The 17,195-nt window shown below is 31.7% G+C and overlaps 1 protein-coding gene across 6 annotated transcripts; it reads left to right on the top strand.

The window, feature by feature from the left end:
- Nucleotides 1-4,622: 4,622 nt before the first annotated feature.
- LOC7459230 (uncharacterized) lies at nucleotides 4,623-10,889 on the top strand. Of its 6 annotated transcripts, XM_024591626.2 has the most exons (14): nucleotides 4,624-4,975; nucleotides 5,089-5,141; nucleotides 5,245-5,413; nucleotides 5,492-5,555; nucleotides 6,045-6,124; nucleotides 6,262-6,418; nucleotides 7,030-7,091; nucleotides 7,247-7,309; nucleotides 7,905-7,963; nucleotides 8,274-8,355; nucleotides 9,462-9,502; nucleotides 9,599-9,844; nucleotides 10,661-10,728; nucleotides 10,804-10,889. In XM_024591626.2, the coding sequence occupies exons 1-13, from the start codon at nucleotides 4,829-4,831 to the stop codon at nucleotides 10,677-10,679; spliced, it is 1,242 nt and encodes a 413-aa protein (XP_024447394.1). In that variant the 5' UTR covers nucleotides 4,624-4,828; the 3' UTR covers nucleotides 10,680-10,728; nucleotides 10,804-10,889. The 6 variants fall into 6 exon arrangements, 5 of the variants coding, with proteins under 5 accessions (XP_024447396.1, XP_006371275.1, XP_024447397.1 ...); XR_002979378.2 differs by lacking the exons at nucleotides 10,661-10,728; nucleotides 10,804-10,889 and adding an exon at nucleotides 8,651-8,706 and having other exon boundaries at nucleotides 4,623-4,975; nucleotides 9,599-9,707; XM_006371212.3 differs by having other exon boundaries at nucleotides 10,661-10,889.
- Nucleotides 10,890-17,195: the final 6,306 nt, after the last annotated feature.

Raw genomic sequence — 17,195 nt, 5'->3', positions numbered from 1 at the left:
AGCATACTTTGTTTGGGCTAGAAACTAGCTATGAGTTTTTTTTTTAATTTTAATTTTAAATTATTTAATTAAAATAAGTAAAATTATTCATAGGATATTAATTTTAATTTACATTATAAAAACATTACATTAATCACAAAGCAGGTTTTGATGAAAAATACATTTTGGTTCCATAATTTTATTTGTTATCTTGGACATGTATGCCCTTTTAATAATTATATGATTAGTTAAAAAAATATAGTCCACAATTGTTTTCGCGGCAGTGCGCGAGTAGTATATTATTCTTTTTTGTTCTAATATTTGTGTCAAAAATATCAAAACATAAGTTTTTTGTTTTTTACTTAACCTTTCTTTTATTGTTATGATAAATTGTTATTTAAAAAACAATTATTCTTGTCACACACGAAAATGAAAAATAGAACTTCCGATATTAAAAAGGAAAAATGAAAAATAGAACTTCCGATATTAAAAAGGGAAAATGAAAAATGGAGTTACTACCTAGTTCCTTTAAAGAGACTAAAAATCATAAAACATGCATTGTTTATAGAGATTTGTGTAAATGACTGATTATGCTTAAAAAAATATAGAAATCAATCTTATCGCATCCTTTTAAATAAATGTTGCATTTTCTTTGTGTTTTCTCCTAAATTTATTTTACATCATTTACTATCTAAATTATTTTTCTAGCTTATTTGTGAGTCATTTATTATTGTGGATTTTCATTTAGTTAGTGTTGGGCTTTGAATAAAGAGTCTTGTAACTTGATGATTTTTTTAGTTTTAAATTTTATTTGTTTATATTTCTTGACTTTTTTTTATTATCATTATTATTTACAAAGCAAAAAAGTTGAAAAGAATATGACGTCCGTTCCATGTCAATCCTAATTCGGAAGAGACTCGTGGATTTATTATTGACCTTGTTTTTTATTTTTAAAACATTGCTCTAGGTCTACGCCAATACCTAAAACCAAGAGACATGTCGACCTAGTAGTAAAAATTTAAGTTTTCAAAACATGACACTAACTTGATGAAAAATGTGTCAACTCATTATTAAACTTGTTTTAAGGTTAAAAATATCACGTCAGGCCTATGCTGGTCCGTTAAAGCTAGGAGAAACATCAACCTAACTATTAAAGTCCAAGTTTAATTAAAACATTCACTCTAACTCGATGAAAACTCGTCAAGATTGTTTTGGAACCTTTTAAAAAACAAATATTGACACATATATACATATGAAAAAAAGACAAAAACGCAATTTTTTTAAAATAAAGATAATGTTAACATGAAGTGAATAAAATTAAATATAAAACCAAAATAAAATAAAAATGCATGAGTGAATAATAATCATGCATGAATAGTAATATGTGCATTATTTTCTGTTTTGAATAGTAAAACATGCATAAACCTACTGAAAAAGAAGAAAAGAGAAAGAAGGACTTGATTCACCTTAGGGTTGTTTATAGATGATGGAAGAGCTTTTGTGGTGGCAGAGATGGTAGCATGTTAGTGGTGTGGTTTTCGATCTACTTTGGGTTCCTTTTTATCTTTGTTTTTTTTCCCTCATTTTCTCTCCTTTTTTTCTTCTCATTTCCCCCTCTTTTCCCCTCTAGTACCTTTTGGTTCAAAACACCTCTATTTCTAGCTCAAAACTCTCTCTCTCTCTTTTTTTTTCTTGGGTTTTCTTGGTTAACTCTTATTCTTTCACCTCTCCTACATTCTAGCTCAATCTACCCTCACTTCTCTCAACTCAAACTCTTTTTTTCTTCTTTCTCCCTCTTAAACTTGGCATTTTCTCTTTAGTTTGGCTCTCATTATTTTTTTTCTTTCCCCCTATATTTATAGGCAAGTATGAAGCTCCTAGAACTTTTTCTGAATGATTATGACCATTAGTTTCTTGAGTTAATCTTAATCATCCACCATGGTTATACCCCTTTGGCCAAACATGCTTTTGATGGTCTTTATGCAACAATTCAGTGGTTTTAGAGGGTCAGAGCATGTAATTTTTTAATTGAAAATGGAGTATACATGCAATGGAGGAGAATGACATGTTGTTTAGTATTTATAGGAAGCAGGGAAAGAGAAAGTGTAGCCAAAGCGAGGCAAAAACAATGGGAAAAATAAAGAAATAAAGCAAAAGTTACATACATGTTCGTTAGAGAAGAAGGGACTATTTTGTGTCCATTCACAAAATGACGTCATTTTAGGCTTTTCTAAGTGAAACGCACTATTTCACTTAAGATTTTGTTTTCGTCTTTCTTAATACGTTATTTTTTCTAAAAAAGAGAGTTCTTTGTTTTTAAATAAGTCCTCCAAGTTTGCCATTTTTAATTCTAGTTCTTGGTGGTCCAATTCTTTTATTTTCAGCCAATTTCAATCTCTTTCTCAATATTTCTTTCATTTTCATCTCCAAATGCGTTAAAATAGTCCCTCAATATTGGTATATTTTTCAAATCAGTCTTTAGTTTTCAATTTTTATTTTTTAGCTAGTTTCAACCATTTTCTCTAAATTTCTTAATAATCTTCATCCATAATTGTATTTTTTCTAATTAATTTTTTTTTGAAATATCTCTTTTTGATTGAAATATTTTTGTTTGTCTTTTTGGTTGAAATATTTTTTTTTGAGAGGGGTCAAAAATTGAATTTTAACAATTGTGATAAAAAGATGTTGTAAAAGGGTTCAAATTAATAAGATAAAGAGGATTTTAATTAAGGAGATGCATTTCTTATCATTATTTTAGATCATTAGATCTTATTTTGATATTTATTCTAATTACTTTCCGTTTTTATCGAATAAACATGTCTTGAAAAGTTTTTTTTTAAAAAAATTATGATAAGGAATGGAGGAATTATAATATAAAATAATTTTGTTTTGATGGATTTATATTAGTGCTATTCTTGCAAAAAAAAAAAAAAGTTTTGATGTATAGTTTGAACAAATAATTTGAAGTGCTCCTCCTGACACAAGAAGAAATATTTTAATTTACATCCATCTCTTATTTTTTTTACTTGATATTTGGTTAACATTATCAACTTTTTTTTGATATTTATTGATGCATATAATTTTCGATTAATTTTATTAAACACACGCATCAAGCTTTCAATTTATAAATAAAATTTTTTTAGATGCATGAAAACACATTATCAACGTTTGCACATTTATTTATGTTACAATTTGTTTTTTGATATGATCCATGGTGAAACGCGAGTCAACTAACTAGTGCTCATCTTATATCGAGAGGGTATGTTTAAAATTTATTTTTATTTAATTTTGTGACAAATAAAATAAACATTTGTAAAAAAGTAAATAATTTACATTTAAAAAAATATTTTTTCAACCTTAATTAAAATAAATATTTATAAGAATTCAAACAATTTTAATTCATGTGAAAAAGATTTATTTGGCCAAAACTCTCTTTTCTCTTTTTTTATTTATGTATTTATTTTTATTTTTACACAAACATATCTTTTTTTTATTAACAATTTGGTTTCTTAAATAAAAATTTATCATAATTTTAAAAGTAAGTTTTAATAAAAAATAATATCTTGATAAGTTTTATGCAACCATACAAAAACAATCAAAGAATAACTAATTTGAGAAGATTATATAAAAATTTATGATAAAAAATAAAAAATATATTTTATTCCCATTGAATATTATTGAGTAATTTATTTTAAAAAGACATTGCATATTTGGTTTGTATTTATTTATTTATAAAATAATCATTAATATTATCATGATGTAATCTTATTTGAAAAACACATTGAATAATTTTAAAATATTATTGTAATTATTTTATATAAAGAATATTTTATTTTAAATTATAAAAAAATAAATAAAAAAAGTAAAGGATTAAGATAATCAAGCTCTTGCATTTTTATTTAACAGTAAGAGGTCTTTTACAATTTATTGATTTATATATTTTAATTTATTTCATCAAGTGTAACCAGCTTATTTGTATTTTTTGCTTTAAAAAATTATAATATAATAAAACATGTCTATTATAATATTAACACATTCTTCTACCATGTTAAAATTTAGCCTAAAATTTTATCCTTAATGTAGAGCTGATTTTAAAGCTAGTAAATATATATAAGTAGTGTTTGAGATTGTTATAAAGTTATTTTATAAAATATTTTTTATTTAAAAATATATTAAAATAATATATTTTTTAATTTTTTTAATATTAGATATCAAAACAATCTAAAACAATTTAAAAAAAATTCTTAAAAACACATTTTGAACCAAGAACAAATATACTTAGGGGTATTTAGAAATGTGTAAAAGTTGTTTTTTAAAGTGTTTTTTTTTCATAAATATATTAAAATAATAAATTTTTAAATTTTTAAAAATTATTTTTGACATTAGTATATCAGAATGATTTATAAACATAAAAATAAATTAATTAATTTGAAGTAAGGAAAAAAATAAAAAAATATTAAAGTTTTTAAAAATATTTTTTTTTATTAAAAAAACAGTCTACAATACTGGGATCCGCCTTGGCTGGTAGGTCCAATGACCTACGATATCTACCGGTTCATAATTTGGCTGGGTTCAAACGCTGCACGTCACAAACCAACAAGTCACATACGAGGCTGGTCATGTAAATAAATACCTCAGACGACGAGGGCATATAGTCTAGAGACAAAATCACATAATATACCAAAAAGCAGCAGCAGTAATTTAACCAAGGATAGATAAGTAAGAAATCAAACCCAAGCCCTAGAGGTCCCGAGTCTCTCCCTCGATCTCAACAAACACAGGGAGAGAAGAAGCAGTGCTTGCTGCTTTGTTTGTTTGTCTGTCTCAGTGGAGATTGGAGAAACCAGAGATGGATGCGATGAGGAAACAGCTGGATGTGCTCATGGGAGCAAATCGAAACGGCGACGTGAGAGAGGTCAATCGCAAGTACTACGATCGTGATGTTTGTCGCTTGTACTTGGTTGGCCTTTGCCCTCACGAGCTTTTCCAACTAACGGTATTATATTTTTGTTTCTCACTTCTATTTATTCTTTCCTATTTTCCTTTTCTAAGATTTCTAAAACCCTAACATAGCATCTCTCTCTTTTTTTTTTCTTTTTTTTTTTTAAGAAAATGGATATGGGACCATGCCCGAAAGTCCATTCACTGCAGCTGAGGAAAGAGTACGCCTCACTTTCTTTTCATATATATATTTTTTAATTTCATTACCATTGTTGAATATATATATGTATGTATGTATAATAAAAGTGTAAGATTTATCCCTAGATATGAAGAATCGACGGGGAAAGGTGTTGATAACTATGAGATAGAGTTAGAGAATGTTATCGATAAGCTCATTGTCGAATGCGATAAGAAAATCGGTAGAGCACTTAAGCGTCTTGAAGATGAAGACGCCAAGGCTGCTATTGCGATTTCAGTCACTGAGGTTACACAGGTGATGGCAGCATTATCACTCTTTTTATTTAATTCCCTATGTTTCTTGTTAAATAATTTGAATTATTCTAAATTACAGAATGCTGAGGTAAGTGAGTTATCGAAGCTGATTAAAGAGAAGCTGAAAGAAGTTGACAAATATGGTGAGATTTATTTAATAGAACTAGTTCGAGATCTTTTATTTCAGGACTTCTTTGCCGATGATGCTACAAAATATGTTTGATTGTTATCTTTTTGTTAATGTTATAATCCAGTAACCATTTCCATGCAGCCAGAATGAAAATTATTTTGAAGTTTCCCGTCTTGAGCAAGTTTATGCAGTGAATTAACTAGCTAGAATAAAGTTTAGTCATTTGTTGACATTAATTTTACCACTTAGCAATTATCTAGAACATTGTTAATGTAAGGTTGTGCAGCTTATTGAAATAGCTTGTTTAGAGGTTGTATAATTGTTGTAATTGTTACCTTTTTGTTTGATTTGGGATATTGGCTATCTTTTTAGCACGTATTACAAACTGATGTGGATAGCGTGCATGGATTTTTCCGTTGTTACATGAAAATTTTAGTGTACTTGGGTTTTAATCTGCTTATATTGGTTTTGTACTGACATACGTATTGCTATAAATCTGCAGATCTCGAAGGCAAAACAGATTTTAAAATTCAAGTTTTGGAAGAAGTGGAAAAACTTAGAACTGAAAGAGCAGAGAAGCAGGTATAGAGCATCTATTTTGTTTGTTGGGCCCACCATTATCTTTTGCATAGTCTTATATGAATTTTTTCCATAAGAAAAACAATTCTGCAAACTTGAATCTCATTTTGGCTTCTATGCATGTCGCAATCTTGTGGCAGTCTGCACTGCTTTTGGAGGCCTTCAATAAAGACAGGGCTTCTTTACCTCAACCCATGCTGACCCCCCCACCACCACCACCACCCATGCCATTACCTACTCCTGATCCTCGCACCCAAGAGATGATAAATGAGAAGCTGAAGAAAGCTGAGGATCTTGGTAAAAGACTCTAATCATTCATACTTGTTTGTCTTTTAGGTTTCATTAAATGCTTCAAGTTAACACAACATACTTGCGTTCTATGCATGTTTCCCATTGTGTTTGTGAGTTTCAAAGCAATAGTAGTCATTTCTCCATATTACCCCCCATTCTTTTGTTGTTTCCCTTTTCTCCTTTTCTCTTTCTTTCCAAAATGGAAGAAAAAAGTTTAAAAAATATAGAAAGATCCGAGAAGAAATAGTATCCAGTAATTAGCTTTGCTCATTATATTTCTTAACATCCTCAGGCATTTTATAACCAGTTGGAAAATATGGTATTATTAGGTTACCTGACACCCATTGTCAATATGATATCAATATGCACCTGGTTTCCTCTTTCTTGGGCCTACTATGCTGTTATCTTTCAGATATAGATGTCTGTTTGGAGGTTCTTTTTTTTGTTTATAGTTTATTAAACCATGAAAATCTAGTAGGCTATATGATTTATGTTTTTGTGCGTGTGCGCAGTGTCCTGTGTGCATTTTAGAGATCTGGGTAAACAATGTTGTATGTATTACGCTTTTATTTCCAGGATATCTTATGCAGTTCTCAACCTCTTACACATTCCCTCAGGTGAGCAAGGAATGGTAGATGAAGCTCAAAAAGCATTGGAAGAGGCTGAAGCACTTAAGAAGGTTTTTAATTTTTAGATTTTGGCTTGCATTACTTTTGACCTTGGTGTTTTTGTCCCTCTGTTTTATTGTCTCTCTCATTCTGCTCCTTTCGATCCATCTTGGTCTATTTTAGTACTATGGTGTATTTTGACTGCTTATACTTCCTTTCTCTTCAGCTTCCAGCCAGGCAGGAACCTTCTGCAGATTCCTCCAAGTATACTGCTGCTGATGTGCGCATTGTGAGTATTCTTACCATAGTTTTAATCATCTGATTTCTACCTCATTTTGTTATTTTCCAAAGCCAAAGAAACAAACTGAAAATGACGAAGGACACTGGTCTACCAAGAATCATTGAATTTCTTACAAACATCAAAAGGAAAGTTAGAGCTGTGCAATTTGATACCTGACATGTTGCTAGGAAAATAGATCTTGAGTTACTTGACACATCAAAGACAATTTGGCTGCTTAGGCTTGTGTACCTCTCTCAAAATTTTTCATGTAATGTGAAACTACTTAAATATCCATCAAATCCAGTCTGAAATATGCATATTTAAAGTTCATAATCTGTTCATTTATGCATTGTTATCAGTATGAAAATGTTTGAAATTTGAGCACAATGGGAACTTTCCGTTGTGTTTCTTCCCTTTAATGGAAATTTAAGAATCATTGAGGTGCAATTTTTCAGAATGTGCTTTCTTAAGCATGCAGCTTATCTTTTCCCCATTTTATAGTGGCAATCTGGGAGAATTTAGGCATTTAGCTCCGTCCATGCTCAGTAATTTGGGTTCTCTAATTCACCATATCTATCTCCTATTTTTCTTCTTCTTATTTCAGACTGATCAGAAGCTACGTGTTTGTGACATTTGTGGAGCTTTTCTAAGCGTATATGACAGGTATAATTTTGATCTTATCTCTCCAAACAAGTGCAGTCCTTTTCTCTTCTTTCTTTCTGAGGGAAACAAATAGTATTTGGGGTTTCAAGTGGTTCATCTTTTGACCCGACTATATACGTCCTTGTTACCAGCAGGCTTTTGGGCCCAAGTTTTACGAGGATAACTTTTGCAGCTAAAGAATGTGCGTCTTTTTTTTGTTCTGTATGTTTGTAGACCATGATATAGTTAGAATATTATGCGGCAACATATTATGCATGCGCTTTCCTTTCATTTTTGACATCTTCATGAAATGCCTTTCTGCTCTTTTCAGTGACCGACGTCTTGCAGATCATTTTGGAGGGAAGCTTCATTTAGGCTATATGCAAATTCGTGAGAAACTCACTGAGCTTCAGGTGTGCAAAATGAAAAAATTGTTTGCTTGTACTATTTACCAATAGATCCATTGTCTTTCATAGTTTCATTTTTCAGATTAATTGAGCAAAATGTTGAACATATCAAAATCATCTTAATTGCTTATGGTCTCCAATTTTCTATTGACGAAAATCATATGCTCAAAGTTTCGCTGTAGTTTAGGCATTAAATTGAAAACAATAACTAGAATTGGCATGCTGTGCTATGTGGGATAAATATAGTTGTTTTACCTCTTTGGGATGTATTTAAGTTGGTATTGTGAATATGTTGGCTCAGGTGCTGGTATAATGTTTCACATTCTACTATAGAGATTCCCAGTTAGTATTTGATCTGTGAGTTTTCTGACCTTGAAGAAGAATAATCTGTTTTCAGTTCCCCCCCCCCCCCCCCCTTCCTTATTATAATCTGGTATAGCTGCTGAACTTTGATAGGGATGTAACTCTTTGAAAAAGACATTTGGCGTGTATTGGTGTCAAATATGCAAAAACAGTCTAATCTGTAATGTGGATGGACGTGATGCATGCTAAATGGTCATTTTTGGACAATGAAAGATGTTGGATGCATCCTAGTATTTGTCTTGTCAAAAGATAAAAGAATTGTTTTTATGATAACAAATCATCTGCTTTTTGCTGACCCTTTTTGTGAAGGAATGTGTGGATCTTGTTCAAAGTGTTACAGGGAATTTCAGTTTGGTGAGTTAAAGAAAGCAGAATAAAAGGTTGTTTTAATAAGCCATTTATTTTACATTAAATTTCCTTTTGAAAGCACATTGGTCTTGTTTCGATGATGTGTGTCCCTTCTACTTGGTGCATGGGTGCTTGCATTTGAGTCGGTACATGTTCCTTATCATTAAGGAGCTTTCCTATTTGGGCCTTTGGGTGGTGTTGTGACTGCTTGTTGGGGGTGCTAAATTTACTGTGAAACAATGTTTAAGTGTTCAAGTAGAGACATTTGCAATTGGGAATAGCTGTTCCTCTCCTTAAACTGGTGGCATTTCCCATTTCGGTTTGTCTTTATATCAAATGAAATGATATTTCATGTTATTAAAGAATGCTTTTCAGTTCATTCTTCATAATTAATTTTCCAGGAAAACAAGCAACGCAAGGTTGACCGGCACGATGATCAGAGGTATTCTTATTTGAGTTACTATCAGATGGATCCAGTTTCTTATTGCAATTTTCTTCTTTCCTTGGCCATTGAATTGCTGATATTATTATGTTGTAGATCGAGAGAACGAAGTAGAGATCGCGATAGAGAACCAAGCAGGGATCGAGATCGGGGAGATAGCCGTGACCGGGGGAGAGAGTATGATCGAAAAAGCAGAGACCGTGACAGGTATAATGACCGGGATCGTGGATATGATCGTGAACGTGACAGAGGTTCAGAGCGCTCCCGCAATTATGATTCAAGAAGTCGTCGCAGATCACGTTCTCGGTCTAGGGAACATTCTAGGGATTATGATCACCACAGGTTGTTATTTACCCGTGTCTGGCTGGTTGTTTGTTGTTTTACCTTTTCTTTTTAATCAGTGACTATTCATCTTTTTAAATTGATTCCGCTTTTTATTAGAGTTGGATAAATGTGTTTATGCTTTTAAATATAATAAAAATAACACTAGAGCTCAAGCAATTATTATGTGCGTGAGAAGTTATTGTTATGCATCTGCACGCTCCACTTTGAAATTGAGAATAGAATGAAATAATTCCTAGCTGTGCTTGTAAGGGAACAACTCATAAGATGGTATCTCCCATGATGCTTGAGGGGGAAATAAATTCTTGTTATCATTTGAAAACCTATTTTGCAAGTGAGATCCAAATTAATTCCTCATTTCCTTTTCTCCCTGAACTTCTTAACTTTCCTTTTTTATTTTTTTTCCCTTCACCTCTCCATTAAACAAAGAAATTTTCTGGGAGGAGCATTGAGAAATGTCAAAGCTCTGGACTTCCTGTTGCAAAAGTTTTGTTTTACAAAAAAAATGATTTCTCAACTGTTATTGATTCAAATTACTTGGCTTTAGTGCTTAGATCTATGGTCACTGAAGTTGTTTCCTTGTCATGCACCTAATCCACTCTGACAGTCCTGTGTTTATTGTAGTATCAACTGTTCAGAATTTGATTGTGGTCAATTGCTGTAGCACCCCAGATATTATACTTACCTGAAACTATTCAGTAAAAATGTTAGCGAATTTGGTCGAAATGTGGACTTTTTGATTGTCTTTGTTGCTTTAATGCTAACTGTTTGTCCTTCTAGCATGTTACTGATGGCTCCCTTTACTCACTTTGGCAGGCGCTTTGATCGGTACTAAGATTGTGTTGCTGAGCAGTTGGCTATGGAAACTTGTGTTTGTTGCCTAGGTCAGTAAACTTGTGGTTTTGAAGGTTATGTATGATTTTCTCAGTCTTTCTGATACTTTTAGTGGAGTTTGACAGTTATCTCCTAATATCGTGGATACCAACTACTTCGTAGATTTTCTTGACTTCTATTTTTAAGAGGTATGAGTTGAACTGTTTTCCAAGTTTTTATGTTTCTAGTTATGCATATGCTACATGAATTTCAAAGCTGCTCCCTCTTCATTATTGTCATTGATCCGTAATCAAATTGATCATCTACGTCAATTGGCTCACCATTTTAGCTTTATATTTGTTCATGTATGGATTATTACTTGGAGAGAAGGTTCAGTATGAATGTGCGTTGTGTGCAATCTCAAAAGTACATCGTTGTTGTGTGAATATATAATCCTTCGATTTCGTTCAACAGTGAATATAACTGTCCTTGGGGGTGATGCATGTTCTATCTCCCTCCACCTCACACATGCACACAAGCATGTGCGTGCGCTGCCCAGTAGATATAACTTCCTTGCTCCATACCCAAGCAAGGAGCTTATCTACAGAAAGGTGCTGACCCTTTTTTTAGTTTATAAGTCGGCTTGAATGGCTTTACGCTACTGGTGGTTTAGAGCATGCTGCTTTGACTAATTCTTTTCCCATGAAAAAACAAACTCACAAAATCTTTATTTTTGGGTTGGGGAAAGTTGAATTGGGATGCACGGCATGGAGCTAGTACTTGTTTATTTGTTTTATATTTGCTTAGTAATGTAGTTTCCTTCACCAAAGTGAAAGTCAAGACATGTAAATTCTAGATAAACGTCCGTAAAGAGGTATACAGTGGCTGTGAGATGCAGCTGAATTCGATATTTGTCTGTCGAATGTCTGATATTTTGGGGCTTCCTGAGCATGTGCCTTTTGAGCTGCATAAAAAATCCGAAATGTAGGTGCTTTTGTGTTCATCACATTTTCCTCCTTTCTGTACAAGTTAAAGATTGTTTCATTGCTTCCCGAGATGTTGAAGCAAGAAATGTAGTTTCTGGTAGATTCTGTTAGTGCTTGGTGAACACAAGGTTAAGCTTATAGAAATCCACCATGACATTCAAGTGGGTGAGGTGCCCATTGATTCTCCTCCTGTACATTTTAACGTCAAAAAAAGCAGTTAAAAATTCAGCAACCTGCCAGCCGTTATATTCTGCTGTCAAATTGTTACCAGCTGAAGAAGAGTCTAATAACCAGTGATAGTAACTTAAGGTGCCAACGGGTTGACGGTGCTTGGACGGTGCTGCAGGGTTTAGGGTCTGTTTGGACCACCATGTTCCTTTAAATTTTAATTTTATTTTTGTTTTGCTAAAAAAATATTTGTGTAGATAGTTTTGATATGCTGATTTTAAAAATAAATTTTAAAAAATAAAAAATATTATTTTAATATATTTTTAAATAAAAATCATTTTAAATTTTAACCGCTACATGAATCACAATTCCAAAAAAATCCCTGACTGAGCGCCTGTCTGGTCACTTGGAGAGAATACCAACTCGCTTGGATTTGCATGTGTAAAGCATACTGAGTCAAGGCTAGCAACAAGACGCATTGAATGGGTTGGGTGATCTTTAGACGGCCTTTGTGACGATGTCTAAAATTCGTTGGGCGTTTTCTCTTCTAAGAGAACGCAAAACATCTGTTGGAGATGTGAAAGGTCCTTTGCCGAGGACTTACCAATTGACGTGTAGTGATTTTTTCAGAAAACAAATATGCAAAATGTTTCATTCGAAATCCTAAATGAAGGGAAGGAACGAGTGATAAAGAGAGAATATTTAAGATATGAAATGATTCCTTCTCTCTTCAAATTGAGAGCATCCAAAAGGCTTATCGTGGGGTTTAGCTATGAATTCTTGAGCAATTAAACCCCACACGACAGATAAAAAGAAGGAAGCAATACGTGTGGATGCCTAACCAAATTCTTGACTGCTGATCGTGGAGATGAAGTGTATATTACCAAATGCCATTTCTCTACTGTGCCTATCCGCAATTCCCACACCAAAAACCCTATCAAAACCCCACCCCTTTTCTTCCTTCAACCTTCCCTTAACTCATTAATGGGTGTGCTTAATCCATCCTTACCAGAGGCTTGGAGTTTATTGAGTGGATTAAAAGAGGATATTAGACCTATGCTCAAAACACTCAACCCAGCAAATGTAATGCAAGCTTTCAATAAGACAATATGGTAAGAGCTAGCAAATAATGCCAAAATGAAGAAATCAAAGATTCTACCAAGAAACAACTTCTCCCATGAAGCAAGCAAGATAGCAAACAATGCTTAAACCTTATTATCATTCAAAGGTGGAGACTGTGTAGGGACCAAAATATCAAGGCAAGAGCTTACATGACCAGAGACAAAGGCTGGGATAGTGTTTTAGATGTGGAAGCAAATATTCACCAGGCCATCAATGCAACGATAAAGGCTTACACATGATAGAAGGCGTGAAGGATGAGCAAGAAGAATCTTTAGAAGTAGCTGAAAGAGAAACAATGTGATTGTGGGGGGAGGAATAGTGGAGAAATACGAGTCATCATTGAATGCATTAGTAGCATTAGTAGAAACCTACGCTCATAACACTATAAAAATCAGAGGGAGCTGTTCTGATTGACAGTGGTAGCACCCATAATTAAGTAGTGGAAGAAATCCCATATTCAAGTTTTGTGGCCTTTTTTTTTTGCTCTCTTCTTGGGTGTGGTGAGAAACCAAGATTTAGAGCCTGCCGTGTGTTTTAAAATTATTTTTTTTCTTTTCATATCGTTTTAATGTATTAATATCAAAAATAATTTTTAAAAAATAAAAAATAATTATTTTAATACATTTCCAAACAAAAAATACTTTTAATCACAATCATTATTACAATCTCAACCATATTTTAACACGTGAGGTTCAATGCCATGCAAGCTGTGACTTTAGAAAACCAGGGCGGGGACAGGCCGGGTTAGGGTTTAAGTTGATAGTTCGGGATCATAATGCTGTCTAGTTGTTTTTCTTTTGTTTATCGGGAGGTGAGTTCTGTTTTGGTTAAGACTCCTTATTTGACATCTAACTTTTTGCCGCGGCGTCCTTTCACCCGGCTAGGATCCGAGTTCATATAGCAGTCCTACATTTGTTTTGGAGTGTAAAAATTGCAGCATCTGCACCTGTAGGAAACTGTCGTAATTGTAAGCTTTTTTTTTTTTTTTTTTTTAATTTTTATGACCAACACATGTTAGCTGCATAAGTAAATCAAACAAAAAAGTTTTGAAAGAAGAGTTACAAAGGTCAACTTAAATAGCTAATCACGTCTTTTTAAATGCCTTCATTCAAGAATAGCTAATAAAATATTCCTTTCGTCTACTTCATTTTCTTTTGACATTCATTCATTTATTTACTTCTATCGTATTATATCAGAATAAATGAATAAATTTTATAATAACAACATTAACATAATATAATATAACGATGTTATAAGTGTTAAGCATCCATTTGATATATTAGAAGCTCCTCCTTCAAATTAGATTAGTGACATAGTTGTAAAGGTATTCATTGCGAATCAATTCTCTCATTGATTAGCACTGCTGTTAACGAACTCAATAATAATAATAATAATAAATATTATTATATTTAACTTTTCATTCTCAATGTTCCATTTCAATCTTTAACAGAATTAGCTATATGTTGCATATAACTTTATTATTTAAATGATTAATTATACATAACTATTTCATTATACTTTTATCTTTATCCATCTTTATTAATTTATATTCTAATTACACCATATATCATATCTTGAAAAAATTCCTCGTACTGCCTTAAAACATGACTAATTCAACTCTTCCTTTATCACTATTGGTCAACCCTAAGAAAGAAAACATGAACTTGCTGATTTCTATAATTTTTTCTTACTTAGTAATGATTTTTCTTATTTTTTTGTCTAACAATTTCTTCAATTACACTAAAATTTTAATTTATTAAACTCATCATGATTATGTAAAATAACATCAAATACTCAAAAATCATCATTCACATCATTTATAACACAATTACAACACAATTTGTAAAAGCTATCAAGAATAATTACCATTCATTCCTCTACACATAGCCAACCACTTAGGGTTTCATTAATCCCCCCAATTTCTTCACCAATTCATCATAAATTCATTAATTATACATCTTATAATGATCCTAAAAATTCAATTTTGAGATAATTTACATTTTTCTCAAATTTCCATCTAGAACCCTATTCAATTTTGCAAGAATTATAATGAAAATCAAGAAATTTTTATTCAAATTAACATAAACACATTCTAAACATTCTACAGAGTTGTAATTTGAGTTTCTAACACTAACTAGTTTAGGTTTTCTCCAAGTCTCCTTCTTTCTCTCCTCCTTTCTTCATTTTCTTCTCTAAACAGTTTCTCTCTCTCTCTCTACAAATCCTCCCTAATCTTAGTGTTTTCTTGTTTTTAATCTTTCTCTAAACCCACCTTAATCCTCAATCCTTCTTTCCCTATGCATTTGCATAAGAAGTTTTTTGAAATTTTTCATGCTCTCTTCTCTTTCTTTTCATGTGTTGTCGTCGGCCTTAGAGGAAATAAAAGAGAGATGGAAGTTTTCAAAATTTTAAAGTTTGCTCCACATTTCCTTTAATTCATTATTTTGTTATTTTCCTAAACTTCCTCTAATATTTAACACCCTTCTTTATACTAACTTGGTCCAAATTTCCTTTTTTATTTTCAAAACAACCCCTCTAATCATTATTTATTTTTATTAGAATAAAGTTCTCATGATGTCTTATTTATCAATTCTTTATTATTTTATAAAAGTTTCCCAAGGCTTATAGATAAGCTAAAATTGATCGTGAAAAGTAGAATGCAGGGAGCTTAATATATTCAAATAATAAATAAAATAAAACTTCATAAATTAAAATAAATTTGAGATTAAAAAGTGAATGGCTAAAACATCAGAAACCAAATAATAGATAAGCTAAAACTTCATGGATCAAATTGAAGTTTTCTGTGCCAAAATCTTAGAGGGTATGGTTTAATTTTTGTTAAGTTGATCATTGTTTTTTTAATTTCTATTTTTAACTATAATTAAAGTTTTATTTTGCGAAATTGATGTGTAATTCATCATAAGAATATTCATTGACATTTCGTACACGTGAGAGCATTTAAATTGAAAGAAATCCCAACTATATTTAAAGGATGAAATTGCATAAAAAAAATTGATGATAAAAATAAAATAAAATAAAGTATTGTTCATATCAAATTATAAGTAGTTTTATGGATCCATTTACGAGGATAGATTTGACATTTCAAAGACATCTCCGTTAATTAAGAAATTACTGGACCCATTTTTTTCTCTCATCTTCTTCTACCTCTCCCGGCTCTGATCTCTTGCTCTTTCTCCATTAAAACGAGGAGCAAAATATGAAAATAGTGTATTATCTAATGGCAGCCTAGCTGCTGGTAAAGTCTTCTTGCACAGTAATTTCATATAAGAAATTGAGTCATCCAACCATTAAACTTCTAACTAAACATAGAATAAAATATATTATTTTTAGATCATTTTGATATTCTAATATTAAAAATAATTTTTTTAATATATTTTAAAATGAAAACCACTTTAAAAAATAATCTTTACTATTATTCTAAACACTTTCAAAACCAATAATTAAAAAAAAACATATTTAATTAAAAAATTATTTTGATGAATTTATCATGGATTGATCTGGAGTGTTATATTTTTTTTTTATTAAAAAAAACATATTTAATCAAATGATATTGTTTCAATATTACTTTTTTTTTAAAGTAATTTACACGAACCCTTTTTATATATAAAAAAATCAACTCAAGTTATGAAATAATTAATCCATTAAAACAAGTCAACTTGGAGATTATATTTTTTAAACACCCAACCCCAGACAGTGTACAAGTCAGCTGGTCCCATACAATTTATTAAATAAGGAGAACATTCCCTCTGTTTTTGTGCTGGAAACGGATAAGTCTTCCAATTTTATTTAAACAGAATTATCACTCAGTTCATCATATAATTAACTTATTTCGGATTTTTTTACCGGTGCTGCATTAGTAAATGACAAGTTGCTCAATATAACTAGCTGAATGAGTAAAGTCCAAGCCACCGACTGTGAGAATTGAGAAAAGGTGACTCCCACCATGTGCCAGTGGTAACCTGTTATGGAAGAATGCAGAGCTGAAAGAATACAAGTAAATGGGGTCCCAGGCAGGCATCCAAAGTTGACCACAAAACTTGTAAGATATTGAGGGGAAATAGACAACTAGACAGCAAATGACGCTTTGTGAAATAAAAGGGCTCATGCCCCACACGAGCCTCAAATAATTCATTCCATAAATGCTTTCAGAAGTACATTTTAAGACACAAGGCAAGAACACAATACTCTAAAACACAATACTCGAAAAGTTCATCCACTGGTGGTGGTAATGTAATGGTGAA

This window comes from Populus trichocarpa, chromosome 19, assembly GCF_000002775.5.
Source record: "Populus trichocarpa isolate Nisqually-1 chromosome 19, P.trichocarpa_v4.1, whole genome shotgun sequence".
In the NCBI taxonomy this organism is placed as follows: domain Eukaryota; kingdom Viridiplantae; phylum Streptophyta; class Magnoliopsida; order Malpighiales; family Salicaceae; genus Populus; species Populus trichocarpa.
This window is presented reverse-complemented; position numbering and strand designations above follow the sequence as displayed.

Bases quoted from the DNA above. Each gene is read 5' to 3' on its own strand.
- LOC7459230 (XM_024591626.2), top strand. From the start codon at position 4,829: ATGGATGCGATGAGGAAACAGCTGGATGTGCTCATGGGAGCAAATCGA. The intron at 7,092-7,246 runs GTTTTTAATTTT...CTTTCTCTTCAG, and splicing joins AGGCTGAAGCACTTAAGAAG to CTTCCAGCCAGGCAGGAACC. The intron at 8,356-9,461 runs GTGTGCAAAATG...TTAATTTTCCAG, and splicing joins AGAAACTCACTGAGCTTCAG to GAAAACAAGCAACGCAAGGT.